Source organism: Lissotriton vulgaris, unplaced genomic scaffold (genome assembly GCF_964263255.1).
Source record: "Lissotriton vulgaris unplaced genomic scaffold, aLisVul1.2 SCAFFOLD_1219, whole genome shotgun sequence".
In the NCBI taxonomy this organism is placed as follows: domain Eukaryota; kingdom Metazoa; phylum Chordata; class Amphibia; order Caudata; family Salamandridae; genus Lissotriton; species Lissotriton vulgaris.
This window is the reverse complement of record NW_028255794.1, coordinates 224,874-238,454: the sequence shown is the minus strand read 5'-3', so window position 1 is coordinate 238,454 and position 13,581 is coordinate 224,874. Positions and strand designations below refer to the sequence as shown.

At 51.0% G+C, this 13,581-nt stretch overlaps 1 protein-coding gene across 2 annotated transcripts in view; it reads left to right on the top strand.

Annotated features, from left to right (window-relative positions):
* The window catches only part of LOC147658893 (prostatic acid phosphatase-like), a 300,334-nt gene that overhangs the window by 63,945 nt on the left and 222,808 nt on the right, over positions 1–13,581 (top strand). For both annotated transcript variants that reach the window (XM_086952051.1, XM_086952050.1), the window contains exon 3: positions 770–856. In XM_086952051.1, coding sequence (XP_086808177.1) covers positions 770–856 — 87 coding nt within the window. The remainder of the gene's footprint in view (positions 1–769; positions 857–13,581) is intronic.

The following is a 13,581-nucleotide window of genomic DNA, read 5'->3' as shown; positions in this document are numbered from 1 at the left end:
ACGTTAAAAATAAAGTTAATATACAAGAGCTATGCTATATTTTATTACTAAATAGGCAGCGAAAAGGGTCATGCTTTGAATGGTGCAGCAGGTGCAGTGGCACCAGACACCCATACATTGTCAGAACTCCTCTAAACACATAATAGTTCTATATTTGACTACAAAACAGGCATTCACAATTGCAGTTACCTTGCAGTTAAAAGGGACTTGATTGGAATGGTGCAGCGGCACTGGGGCCAAAAGCTCTAGGGACCCCACTAAACCCAGATTATTGGTAAAATTTAAAAGAGATATCACTGTTAGGCAATCTTTCTAAGAGCCCTTACCTGTAAACATCGCCATCCCCGCGAAGGCGCGCAGTCTCTTGCTATGGCCTCTAATGCCTTAGCAATAAATTGGAAAAGAGGGAAAACAACTTGTGCAGCACATCAATAAAATTTGAAAAGAGTTGCCACAAGAACCAAGGAAAGAGGGAGACTGTGCAAAGTCTCCAGGAACTGCTTAATTATAGAAATAGCCTTCACATGCTTGGTGTTCCTTTTTGTTGTCTTTTTGTATTTATATAGATTATATTTGTTTGCGTCCTGAGACTAACTGGGCACTGCACAGATACTGATGCTTAAATGCTTAACACATCCTAGGGATTTTCATTGACTTACCCAAGAAGATAGGAGTGTATAAGCAGTTGCCTCTCTTGGTTCAAGCCTAGGGATAGTTTCCCAATCAACTGAAACTAATACAGAATTCTGCTTTTTGTTCTTCCATGTAGATTGGAATACAGCAGCACTATGAACTTGGACAGTATCTAAAGAAAAGGTATCAGGGATTCCTGAATGCCACCTACAACCATGATGAGGTAAGCTTGAATACACAGGGGAAAGCAGCTGCGGTCTCTTCGATGTGGCCTTTAAGCTAATGGGGGAATATCTGCTTGGCTTACTACTTTAAAGCTTTTTAACCACCTTAAGCTAATAATATAAAAGTATTACTTAATATGAGGGCTAGAGTTCTCCTGATGCATTTTAGCCGAATGTACTGCAAATGGAAGCAAAGAACATAAAACGTTTTGGTTCTCTTGGGGTAACTACAGCTAAGTTTTAAAACCTTAATATTTCTACAAAGTAATGGTGGCTTATGATCTTGGAAAGTGGTGGCTGTAATACTGCCCGGACCTCCAGTGAAAGAACAAGGGGCCTCATTTAGAAAAAGTGACGCATCGCTGCGTGAAAGCAGCGATGCGTCACTTTTCACTGCGCCCTCCTTGCAACACCAAGTCAAGTCAAGTCAAGTCATAAAATTTATATAGCGCACTACATACCCAGAGGGTTTCAAGGCGCTTAGGAAGGGGAGGAGGATTATTTGTCAAAAATCCACGTTTTAAGCTGTTTTCTGAACGCTAGGTGATTCTGGGTGAGGCGAAGGTAAGCGGGGAGTGAGTTCCATGTTGTGGCAGCTAGGTATGAAAAGGATCTGCCTCCCATGGTGGTCTTGTTGATGCGAGGTACAGTGGCGAGGGCTTGGTTGGAAGAGCGAAGTTGGCGGGAGGGGGTGTAGAAGGACAGTCGAGAGTTGAGGCAATCTGGTCCGATGTCGTAGAGTGATTTGTGTGCGTGGGTAAGCAGACGGAAAGTAATCCTCTTATTGACGGGTAGCCAGTGGAGGTCTTTGAGGTGACCAGAGATGTGTTCGTTGCGTGGGATGTCTAATATGAGCCTGGCTGAGGCGTTTTGGATTCGTTGTAGTTTCTTCTGGAGTTTAGCGGTGGTACCTGCGTAGAGGGTGTTTCCGTAGTCCAGTCGGCTCGTGACCAGGGCATGGGTGACTGTTTTCCTTGTTTCGGTGGGGATCCAGCGAAAAGTTTTTCTGAGCATGCGAAGAATGTTAAAGCAGGAAGAGGATACGGCGCTGACTTGTCTGTTCATAGAGAGTGAAGAATCCAGGATGACGCCAAGATTCCGTGCGTGGTCTGTCGGGATGGGTGCATTTCCGAGGGCTTCCGGCCACCAGGAGTCGTCCCATGCAGAGGGGGATTTACCTAAGATGAGGACTTCTGTTTTGTCTGAGTTCAGTTTCAGACGGCTTTGTTTCATCCATTCGGCGACTTCTTTCATTCCTTCGTGTAGGTTAGTTTTGGCGGTGCTGGGGTCCTTGGTGAGAGATAGGATCAGTTGAGTGTCATCCGCGTAAGAGATGATGTTGAGGTTGTGTTGGCGGGCGATGGCCGCGAGGGGGCTCATGTATACGTTGAAGAGGGTGGGACTGAGTGAGGATCCTTGTGGTACGCCGCAGATGATTTCAGAGGCCTCGGACTTGAATGGTGGGAGGCGGACTCTCTGGGTTCTTCCGGTGAGGAACGAGGTGATCCATTCCAGTGCCTTTCCTTGGATTCCGATGTTTCTGAGGCGTTGTAAAAGGGTGCTGTGGCAGACTGTGTCGAAGGCTGCAGAGAGGTCGAGGAGGATGAGGGCGACTGTGTCTCCGTTGTCCAGTAGAGTTCGAATGTCGTCTGTTGCTGCGATGAGGGCGGTCTCAGTGCTGTGTTTGGCTCGGAAGCCAGATTGTGAGGGGTCGAGTGATTTGTTGGCTTCGAGGAAGGCGGCGAGCTGGTTGTTGACGGCTTTCTCGATGACTTTGGCCGGGAATGGAAGAAGCGAGATGGGGCGGTAGTTTTTGAGTTCGGTGGGGTCTGCTGTTGGTTTTTTCAGAAGGGCGGTGAGTTCAGCGTGTTTCCAGTCTTCTGGGAAGGTAGCGGAGTTGAAGGAGCAGTTGATGACGTCTCGGAGGTGCGGAGCTATGATGGAGTCTGCTTTGTTGAAGATGTGGTGAGGGCATGGGTCTGTGGGGGATCCAGAATGGATGGAATTCATCAGGCGGATGGTGTCCTCAGTGGAGATTGGGTTCCAGGCGTTAAGGGTGTTAACGAGGGGAAGATGGTCGGCTGATGGTAGGGTGGGTTGGCTTCCGGGTTGGTTGTCAAAGCTGTTGTGGATGTCAGCAATCTTGTTGTGGAAAAAAGAGGCTAGGGAATCGCAGAGGGTTTGAGTGGGGGTGATCTCGTTGGAGTTGGCCGAGGGGTTGGAAAATTCCTTGACGATGTTGAAAAGTTCCTTGCTGTTGTGGGCGTTGTTGTCAAGTCGATCCTTGAATGCTGTTTTCTTGGCTTTTCGGATCAGTTGGTGGTGAGTACGGATGGCGCTTTTGAAGGCGTCCTTGGTGTTGGTGGATGGGTCTTTTTTCCAGGCCTTTACAGTATGACACATCATGGCGCAAGGAGTTACACATACATCAGTATTTCTGACGTATCTGTATGGCGCAAAAGTGACGCATTGCTGGAGTGTGTCACAAAGTGACGCAACTCCAGCAATGTGTCCTTTCACATGGGGCAAGCCCCATGTGAAAGGGCCTGTGTCAGTCTTACACCTGCTGTGAGGCAGGCGCAGGAAATTGACGCATTTGTGTCCTAGAAGAGGCGCAGTGAAATCTTATAGATTTCACTGCGTCACTTCTATGACCCTTTCTTGCGTCAGAACCCCCCCCCCCCCCGCATACATTATACCTGGCGTAGGTATAAAGTAGCGCAGGGGTTTACAAAGTGACGCATCTACCTAGATGCGTCACTTTGTAAATATGGTGCAACAAGGCACATTTTTTACGCTGCTGCTCAGGCAGGCCAACAGAGACTTCCCCATGGTACTGTGGGGGGACAGGGGACGCGCCTAGACTTCTTAAAGCCCTTTGAGGATATAAACTTAAAGCAACATGTGGTCCTTTAAGGGATTCAGTTTGACATATATTATCAGCATATATGACAAGATTTTTCTTTCTGCTGCTCTCTGGAGTCATGAAATTAGTCTCAGCCCCAGGGCACTGAGCTCCACGGAGCTTAGGAAGAACGACCGGCCTGTCCTCCTTGAAATGACCCTACTTCAGGAAATCACAGCTGGTCCTTGAACACCCACAGGCTGCCCTCCTAGAGGTTCAAATACCCCTAACTGGCCCTCAGTTCCCAATAAATCACCATCTCACATCAGAGGTCCTTCACTGTGTTTCAGGCATACATAGATGGTCATATAGTATACTGTGGGCCACAGGCTAAGAGACCCTGAGCATCAGGCTGTCAGAAATCCCTCAGCTATGCTCTAGAGACACTTGGTATGGCTTCAGAAACAACTATCTTACTTTCATATACCTTCGGCTCACCTTCAAACACGCAAGACCTAGAAAATCTCAGGTCTACCTTCAGATATCTCTAGTAGGCCCTCGGAGCGCCGAGGCAATATCCCTCCCCTTCCCCCCTAGACAAATTAGGGGGGATAAGGTAGACACACTAACCCAGTACACACTTAGGCAAGGTAAGGGTAGTTGGTAAAGTACACTTACACCAGACCTGAGCAAGGTGGGAGTGGGATTAGGTACAGGTACACACTGCCCTTACCACTGGGCAAAGAGGGGATGGTGCAGTTTAGACACCCCCCGGTCAGGATGTTGAGGGGTGCACACATTGCCCCTGCCATACAGCAAGGTGGGGGTCATTGCAAAAATATGGGGAGAGTGAAAAAAATTGACCCCTCCTACCATGAATAAAGGTGGAGGGGGAAAAAGAGCGCCAACCATATACAAAGGGAATGGCATTCATTTCTTTTTTATTAGAATTTGGCAAAAAATGTCATGTTTTCTAACCAAAACTTCATTTTCAGCAAACATTTTATCATCACCAGCACAGTTACATGGACAGGGATAGTGGGACAAGGATAGACACAGAGGAACATGAGCAGCGGGAGATAAACAAGAATAGGGACAGAGGTGCATGAACGCAGAGAGGGACAGAGGGACAGGAACAGAGGAACGGGCAAAACTGAGGAATGGGGCGAAGAGAGGGGCCTGGCACAAAGAGACAGGGAGAGGATGATGGCGACATATACAGCGGGAGTGGGACGGAGATAGAGATGGAGGGACAGAGGTATAGGGGCAAAGGAATAGAGGGGGAAAGAGAGGCAGGGGCAGTGGGACTGGGTAAAGGGGCAGTAGCATAGGGATACAAAATGGGAAATAGAGCAATAGAGAGAGGGACAGGATCACAATGAGCAACAGAGACAGAGTGATAGAAAGAGGTGAAAGACAGGGGATCATCGTGAAGAATAGTGGCATAAGGATATCCGCACAGCCGCCATCATGTGCTCAAACACCCACCATCCCATACCAACGCTCTCTCATCAGATTCCCAAACCCTCACTATCAATCACCAACAAACCCATCATCAGACTCCCCCAACATCATGTGGCCAGAAATCCACCATCCAAACCTCTTAAACATACAATTCCATTCCTAAGCACTTACCATCATACAGGCACTTGTCCACCATCAAGCTCCCATACTCACGCCATCAAATGCCTACACACCCACCATCACACCACCCACACATGGCCCATCTTGTGCCCCACACCCACCATTATACTCCCACACAACTACAATCAGACAACCACCATCATACACGAACTTACCCACCTTAACATGCCCACACTCTCACAAGAAGATTATCACATATCCATGATCATAGGTCCACACCTACCGCATACACCCACCATCAGACACCAACACATCTCTGTTCATAGGACCCACAACTAAAATGACACCCTTGTCACAGTCGGCATCATAGGCCCTCCCAACCAACATACTTTGCCAAAACACACACACCAGCATAAAGTTACAGAACCACTGTTGTGTACGATCACATATTGATTCACACAACATACACCAAAACATACTAACTGCAGTAATCCATCCACCATCACTCCAACATAATGACCGTTATATGGGCACTTACCAACCACCTTACCCCAACACAGCTGTCCTAATATGCCCAAACACACACCATAATACAATAACACACCCACCATCAAATGAATATGCACCCCCAAAAATCCCAGACCTACACCACAACATACCCACCAACTTATATCATACTCCAATTCACCCATTATGATAGGGCGACATACTCAACATTATATATGATCACACACCTACAGTCATATCCACACAGCCACTATGTTATTACCATACAGCTACCATGATAAGCCAGCAAAGACACCTTAATATTGCCACTCATTCACCCTCATATATGACCACACACCCGCCATCATATGTTCACACACCACCCTTGTTCCTCCTCACAATCACCCACACCCATTATAATATTTCACCCACTATAATATGACCGCTCACCCACCATCATAAACTCAAACTCCCACCGCCATACACAAACAACTACCATCATACATCTGCTGTGCCTTACTTTTGGCAGACCTTTGACTAACTCACTGCGTGACAAACACCTTGTTCTGCAGAGCCTTTGGTCTTGTGCAGTGAGTTTGGCCACAGGGTCTGGCCTGCAGCTAGCCCCTACAGCCAACCTCCTGTTTGAACAGGCCCTCACTGGATGCAGCTTTCAGCTGTACACAGTTTGGGGTAGCTGCAGGATGCGGCCAGTGACCAGGTCCTGTAGTCAAGGCCAAGTGTTAAGGAGGATGGCAGCAAGGCCTTCTTTGAGCTACAATGTCTTCCCAATTTCTTGTGCTCCCCCATGGTGCACGGCCATCACCAAGAGCTCAGGGCTTGGCTGCAGTACCCGCTCTCTGACCAGTGCCTGCACCCAACCTTGCTTGCATCCAACCCCCACTGCTTGTGGCTTTTGACCATGCAAAGCAGACGTTGGCTGCAGTGAGGTAACATTGAATTCTCAAACAGTATTCTTAGCATAATTTCATCCAGAATAATTACCTCTGAAGGATGCTTTCTTAGACGAATTACAATCAAATGACAATGGTTATTTCTTCACATATGGATGAAATGTACCACTCCTTTTTGGAGGATTGTACATTACCACCATTTTCTAAATCAGATGCTAAACCCTTTGAAGACAAGGGTTGAGTTGAGTCGAGGTTATGAATTTGTTTTAATGCACAAGTTACTACTTGTGTAACAATATATCTGTAAGAGACATTAGTTAGTGATAGATTCCTTACCTTAGAATATTCCCCAGGCATCAGACTGGATCCGGAAAGTTTTCCTGCTTAGCCGTAACCCTGCACACCTGTAGGTGGCGTCGTGGGGCTTTGCGTCCGTCACTGGCGTCGTAAGTGCCGGGATTACATCACGGAGACTACTTAGTCGCCACCCATGTGCACTGATGTCAGTTCTGTACACAACTTTCCGCGCCGAAACGCAGAGCCATGCAAGACACTGACTATTGGTGCATAAAATTAGGGCCCTAAAAGGGGATGCTCTTAACCCTAGTAATCAGGTCGCTGAACGGGGAGGATGGGTGGGGCGGTAAGGAATCTATCACTAACTAATATCTCTGACAGATATATCGTTCAACAAGTAGTAACTTGTGCAGCTGAAAGAGACACGTTAGTGATAGATTCCTTACCTTAGAATAGATACCCCAGCAATACCAACGCGGTGGTGGGTCTGCGAACAAGATTACACCAGAAAGTCACGGAGCACAGAACGGCCAAGGAACCCGTCTCTCCGGACCTAACTGTCAAGGCAGTAGTGTTTTGTAAATGTGTGCAGCGTTGCCCACGTAGCTGCCTGACAAATGTCCTGCAAGGGAACGCCGTGTCCCAAGGCAGTAGTGGCTGCGGTTGCCCTGGTCGAATGGGCAAAGAGCCCCACAGGAGGCTCCTTCTTGGCCAAGGAGTAACATGCTTTGATGCACAGAACGACCCACCGGGAGATGGTCCGTTTGTGCGCAGCCCGACCTTTTTTTGGCGCCCACGTAGCCAACAAAAAGCTGATCATCCACCCAGAACTGCTGTATACTGCAGATAGAATGCAAGCGCACGTTTTGGGTCCAGACCGTGGAACCTCTCCTCTTCCCTTGAAGGATGCAGAGGCGGAAAGAAGGTGGGCAAAGTGATGGTCTGCCCGATGTGGAAGGGCGTGACAACCTTTGGCAGAAAAGAAGGATGGATCCTCAAAACCACCTTGTCCGGATGAATAGACAGGAAAGGAGGTTTAGAAGAAAGGTCCTGGAGCTTACTCACTCTTCTGGAAGAGGTGATGGCAACCAGGAAGGCCGTCTTGAGAGTGGAAAGACGTAAGGGACAGTTATGAAGGGGCTCAAAGGGAGCGCACATCAGAAAAGTCAAGACAAGATTCAAGTCCCACTGAGGCATTATGAAGGGCACAGGTGGGAATGTATGCATAATGCCTTTAAGGAAACGGTTAACAACCGGGGACTTAAAAAGAGAAGGCTGATCTGAAAGCCGCAGAAAGGCGGAGATGGCCGAAAGATAACCTTTGATAGTGCCCAGAGCAGAGCCCTGCTGGGCCAAAGAGAGAAGGAACAGAAGAACCTCATAAAGAGGGGCAGAAAGGGGATCCACAGCCTGTTCCACCTGCAGGCGTATACCGTTTTGGCAGAGGGACGCCTGGCTGCCAGAATGATATCACAGACTTCAGGAGGAAGATCGAAAGGTGTCAACTGTCGCCGCTCAATCTCCAAGCATGGAGGTGGAGGCTGGACAGGTTCGATTGGAGGACCGTCCCCTCCTGCTGCGACAGAAGATCCTCCCGAAGAGGCACACGGATTGGGGGATCGATGCTCATACTGAGTAGCTCGGGATAACATACTCTTCTAGCCCAGTCCAGAGCCACAAGGATGACTTGGACCCGGTCGTGCCTGATCTTCATCACTCGGGCAGAAGTAGTATAGGTGGAAAAGCGTACAATAGAACGCAGCTCCACTCGTGACGAAAAGCGTCTCAGAGCGAGTGCCGCCTTGGAAACTCCAACGTGCAGAACTGGTGACATTGCGTGTTCTCTTCGGTGCCGAATAGATCTAACCAAGACTCTCCCCACTGCAGAAAGAGACCTTGCGCCACGTCCGAGTTCAGATGCTATTCGTTATCCACCATGCACCGGCGGCTGAGTTTGTCTGCCCTGGTGTTCAGAGAACCTGCCAGTTGTTGAACCACCAAGGTAATGCCTTGATGTTCCAGCCATGTCCAGAGGCGCAGAGCCTCCCGACATAGGGTCCACGACCCCACTCTGCCCTGTTTGTTGCAATACCACATGGCGGTGGGGTTTTCCATGAACACCTGCACTACACTTCCCCGGACAGAGTGAAGGAATGCTTTCAGTGCAAGCCAGATCGCCCGCAGCTCCAGACGGTTGATATGGAGCCAGGACTCCGCCGGAGACCAGAGGCCTCTGATCTCTGCCTCTCCCATGTGGCCTTCCCATCCCAGGAGGGATGCATCCGTCACCACTGTGTGCTCCGGTTGGGGAAGGGAGAGGGATCTGCCACTGACCCAATCGCGGTTCGTGAGCCACCACTGCAACAGTCTTGCAGCACCCTCCAAGATCTGGACGTGATCAGACAGGTTACCCTGATGCTGTGCCCACTGGAACTTCAGGTCCACTGCAGAGCCCGCATATGCCATCTGGCATGCATCACTAGCAGGATGCAGGAGGCCATCAGGCCCAGAAGCCGGAGGGTCACCCTGACTGAAACCTGGGATAGAGGCTGAAAGAGCGGAATCATATCCTTAATATCCCGGACTCGTTGCTCGGGAGGATAAACCCGAAACAGTGCCTAATCGAGAACCACTTCGATGAAGGGGAGCTTCTGAGAGGGACTCAGGTGCGACTTTGGCACTTTGATGGAGAACCCCAGCAAGTGCAGGAGGTCGGCCATAGTCTGGAGGTGGGTGACGACTGCCTGGGGCGAGCCCGCCTTCAACAGCCAGTCGTCGAGGTAGGGGAAGACTGACACCCCTGAACTGCGCAGATGAGCTGCGACCACCGCCATCACCTTCGTGAACACCCGAGGGGCACTGGTAAGGCCAAAGGGGAGCACGGCAAACTGAAAATGCTCCTGGCCTACCGTGAACCGCAGGTAGGGCCGGTGGGCCGGCAGGACGGGGATGTGGAAATAGGCGTCCTGCAAGTCCAACGCCACCATCCAGTCTCCAGGGTCCAAGGCAGCCAGGACCTGAGCCAGAGTTAGCATCTTGAACTTTTACTTCTGGAGGAAGCGATTGACGTCCTAGAGGTCCAAGATGGGGACCAGGAAGTAGTGGGAATAACAACCACTACCTACTTCCTGACCGGCCCCCTTGGCCAAGAGGGCCGTGATTTCCTGACAGAGAAGAGACAAATGATCCCCCGACATGCCGTGGTACAGAGGTGGCATGGCCGGAGGGGAGGACAGGAAGGGGAGTGACTAACCGTGACAGATTATCTGCAGCACCCACTTGTCCGAGGTAATTTCGCCCCAGTGGTGGAGGTGGTGACGTACCCTGCCACCCACTGGTGTGGGGTGCTCCATGAAGCACGGATTAGGAAGGATTATAGGCGGAAGCAGCGGGGTGGAGGTGGACTGACCCGCTCGCTGGTTACCAGACCCGCCCTTGCAGAAGCCACAGTCGTGGCCTCGCTGGGGCTGGTGCTGCACAGACTTAGCAGAGGAGCGTGCTTGAGTGCTCTTACACTGACCACGAAAGGAACAAAACCCAGACGTGGCAGGGGCCTTCGTGGAAAGACCCAAAGACTTGGCCGTGGCGCGTGAATCTTTAAAGCGCTCCAGGGCATTGTCCGACTTGTCGCCAAAGAGACGGGAGCCATCAAAGGGCATGTCCATGAGCGAGCTCTGGACATCGGGTGAGAACCCAGTGGAACGCAACCAGGCATGGCGCCGCAACACCACCGTCGTGGAAATCGCCCTGCCCAACGAATCAGCGGTGTCCAAACCACACCTGATGCCAAACTTCGCCGCATCCTTGCCCTCCGCAATCGCTTGGGAAGGACAGCCTGGACCTCCTCAGAGCACTGAGGCAGAACCTCTGCCACCAAATCCCACACTGCGTGGGAGTAACGGCCCAATAAGCAGGCGGTATTAACCGATCTCAATCCCAAACTGGCTGAGGAGAACAACCTCTTGCCATATTGGTCCAGCCTCTTAGAGTCCTTATTCGGCGGAGCCGAGGGAAAGGCACTATGCGATATCGAGGCCTCAAGGCGTAGGGTGAGTGGTCAAGAAGGCGAGATCACCAGTTGCCGGACGATGACGCCTAGCGTCGTTCTTATCCACCGGTGCCCCCGAGGCCGGCCGCAACCGAGTACCCAAGAGGACTTCGGTAAGGGCCTTATTGAAAGGGAGCAGCGGCTCCGACGACGTAGACGCCGTCTGGAGCACCTTCCTAAGGAGGTTGGTCTTAAGGGCCACCGTAGGGAGGTCGAGATGGAGAGCCTCCGCGGCTCGGCGCAGCCCCATAGTATAGGAAGCACCTTCCTCCATAGTAGGCGGAGGTGAGGCAAACCCCGGGTCAGAAGACACATCAAGTTCACCCGCATCTTGAAGGTCATCCACCCAATCATGCTCGGAGTCACACTGCGGGCAAGGGGGTCCTCGAAGCTGTCTCAGTCCTAGTATAGCTCCGGGGTAGAAGGAGCCGGCCGTGGCGGCAGGGCCGGAGCCTAATAGGGGGCCAGCGGTGCTGGCAGCGGCACCAGCTGGGGCCTTGCCGGAGCCGCATCCCAACGCGGATCCCGGGCCGGAACAAAATGGTCCGGCAACCGGCGCAGGGGCGGGATAAACAGCATCCAGTGCGGCGCCTGTGGCGGAGCCAAGGGCGGCGCTGGGGCTGGAGCCAAGGGCGGGGCCGGAGCCAGCTGTGCTGCACCTTGTGGGGCCAGAGCCGAGGGCGTTTGATCCAGTGGCTCCGGGGCTGGCGCAGAGGCGGTGCCGCCGGGCCAACAGGATCTGGACACGGGGCCCGCAGGCCCGCCTGCAGGAACCCGAGGCCTAAACAGGCGCTCCATGGCAGCAAGAAACTCTTGCACCTGTTCGGGAGTCGCTGACGGACCCGGGGATAGCGGGTAGGCCACGGGGCTCCCAGGCTCCGGAGGAGCTGCAGGGGCGGAGCCCCTGTCCCCTACGTCCGCCTCCGGGGAGCGACGGGGGGACGTCGGCCAGCGAACGCGCTTCTTCGACTTCTTCTTATGGCGTCGCTTACCGGAATCTGAAGGTGAAGACTTAAAATCCGAGGAGCGACGTCTCCGGTCCTGCGAACAGCCCCTAGACCCGTAGCGGCGGTGAGAGGAGTGCCGGACCTCCAACAACTTCCGGCGCCACTCCCGTAATGCCTTCGGGCCATGGCACGGCAGTCCCGACAATTCCGGGAGTCATGGTCATGCTTCAGGCAGTAGAGGCAGACATCATGGGGGTCCACCACCGACATATTACGGTGGCACAACCCGCAAGACTTAAAGCCGGGCATCCCTACGTGCACCAGGAGACAAGAAAAGGAGACAAAATGTCTGAAAAAAGTGGTCAAAAAGTGACAGAGGCACGCGCTCAATCCGGATCTGCGCTTTCAGCACGGAAAAAGAAAGAACTGACGTCAGCGCGCATGGGTGGCGCCTAAGTAGTCTCCGTGACGTCATCCCAGCGCTTACAACGTCAGTGACGGACGCGGAGCCGCATGACACCACCTACCGGCGTGCAGGGGTACTACTAAGCAGAACAACTTTCCGGATACAGTCTGACGCCTGGGGAATATTCTACGGTAAGGAATAGTTACAAGTAGGCAATGAGGCGCCTGTCATGAAAATTAAACCTCAACAGGAAGCACTGACAAATATGAAAACAAGCATTTGCAATGCAATAGGTCTCGCATTAGGAAAGTTTGAGCTATTGGTCTTGTAAATGACAATATTTTTTATTTATGTGTTGGTTTTGAAAATAGCTAAATTAATAGCTTTCTCATTTACAATGCCAATAATTAAAACATTCGCAAATGTGACACCTATAGCATTTGTAATGCAACATGTTTTGTATTTACGTGACTTAGATGTATTGATATTACAAATTACAATGGCTTTTAATTTTTTTAAATAATTAATACTTAAATAAAAGTGATTTTAATTTATAATGGCAATAGCTTAAACTTTTGTAAATACCTTTTGTAAAGATTATGTTCAGTGTATTTTATTGTGACGAAAATCCAAGAACAGAAGTGAAATATTAACATCTTTTTGTGACATTTGTAATAAAGCTTGAAACATTGAGAGAACATATTTGAACCAGTTGTTGTTGAATGGTTGCGCAGATTGATGCTGGGGTGGCGCTGAGTGGTGCTGTGGTGGTGCTGAGTGGTGCTGTGGTGATGCTGAGTGGTGCTGTGGTGGTCCTGAGTGATACTGGGATGGTGCTGAGTGATGCTGGGGTGGTGCTGCTGAGTGGTGCTGTGGTGGTGCTGAGTGATGCTGTTGTAGTGCTGAGTGGTGTGGTGGTGGTGCTGAGTGATAATGTGGTGGTGCTGAGTGATGCTGTGGTGGTGCTGAGTGATGTTGTGTTGGCGCTGAGTGGTGCTGTGGTGGTTCTGAGTGGTGCTGTGGTGGTGCTGAGTGATGCTGTGGTGGTGCTGAGTGATGCTGTGGTGGCGCTGAGTGATGCTGTGGTGACGCTGAGTGGTGCTGTGGTGGTGCTGAGTGATGCTGGGGTAGTGTTGATGTGGTGATGCAGAGGGCAGAAAGGCACAAAAAGCAGTCTAAGAAAGGGCAGAAGGGCAG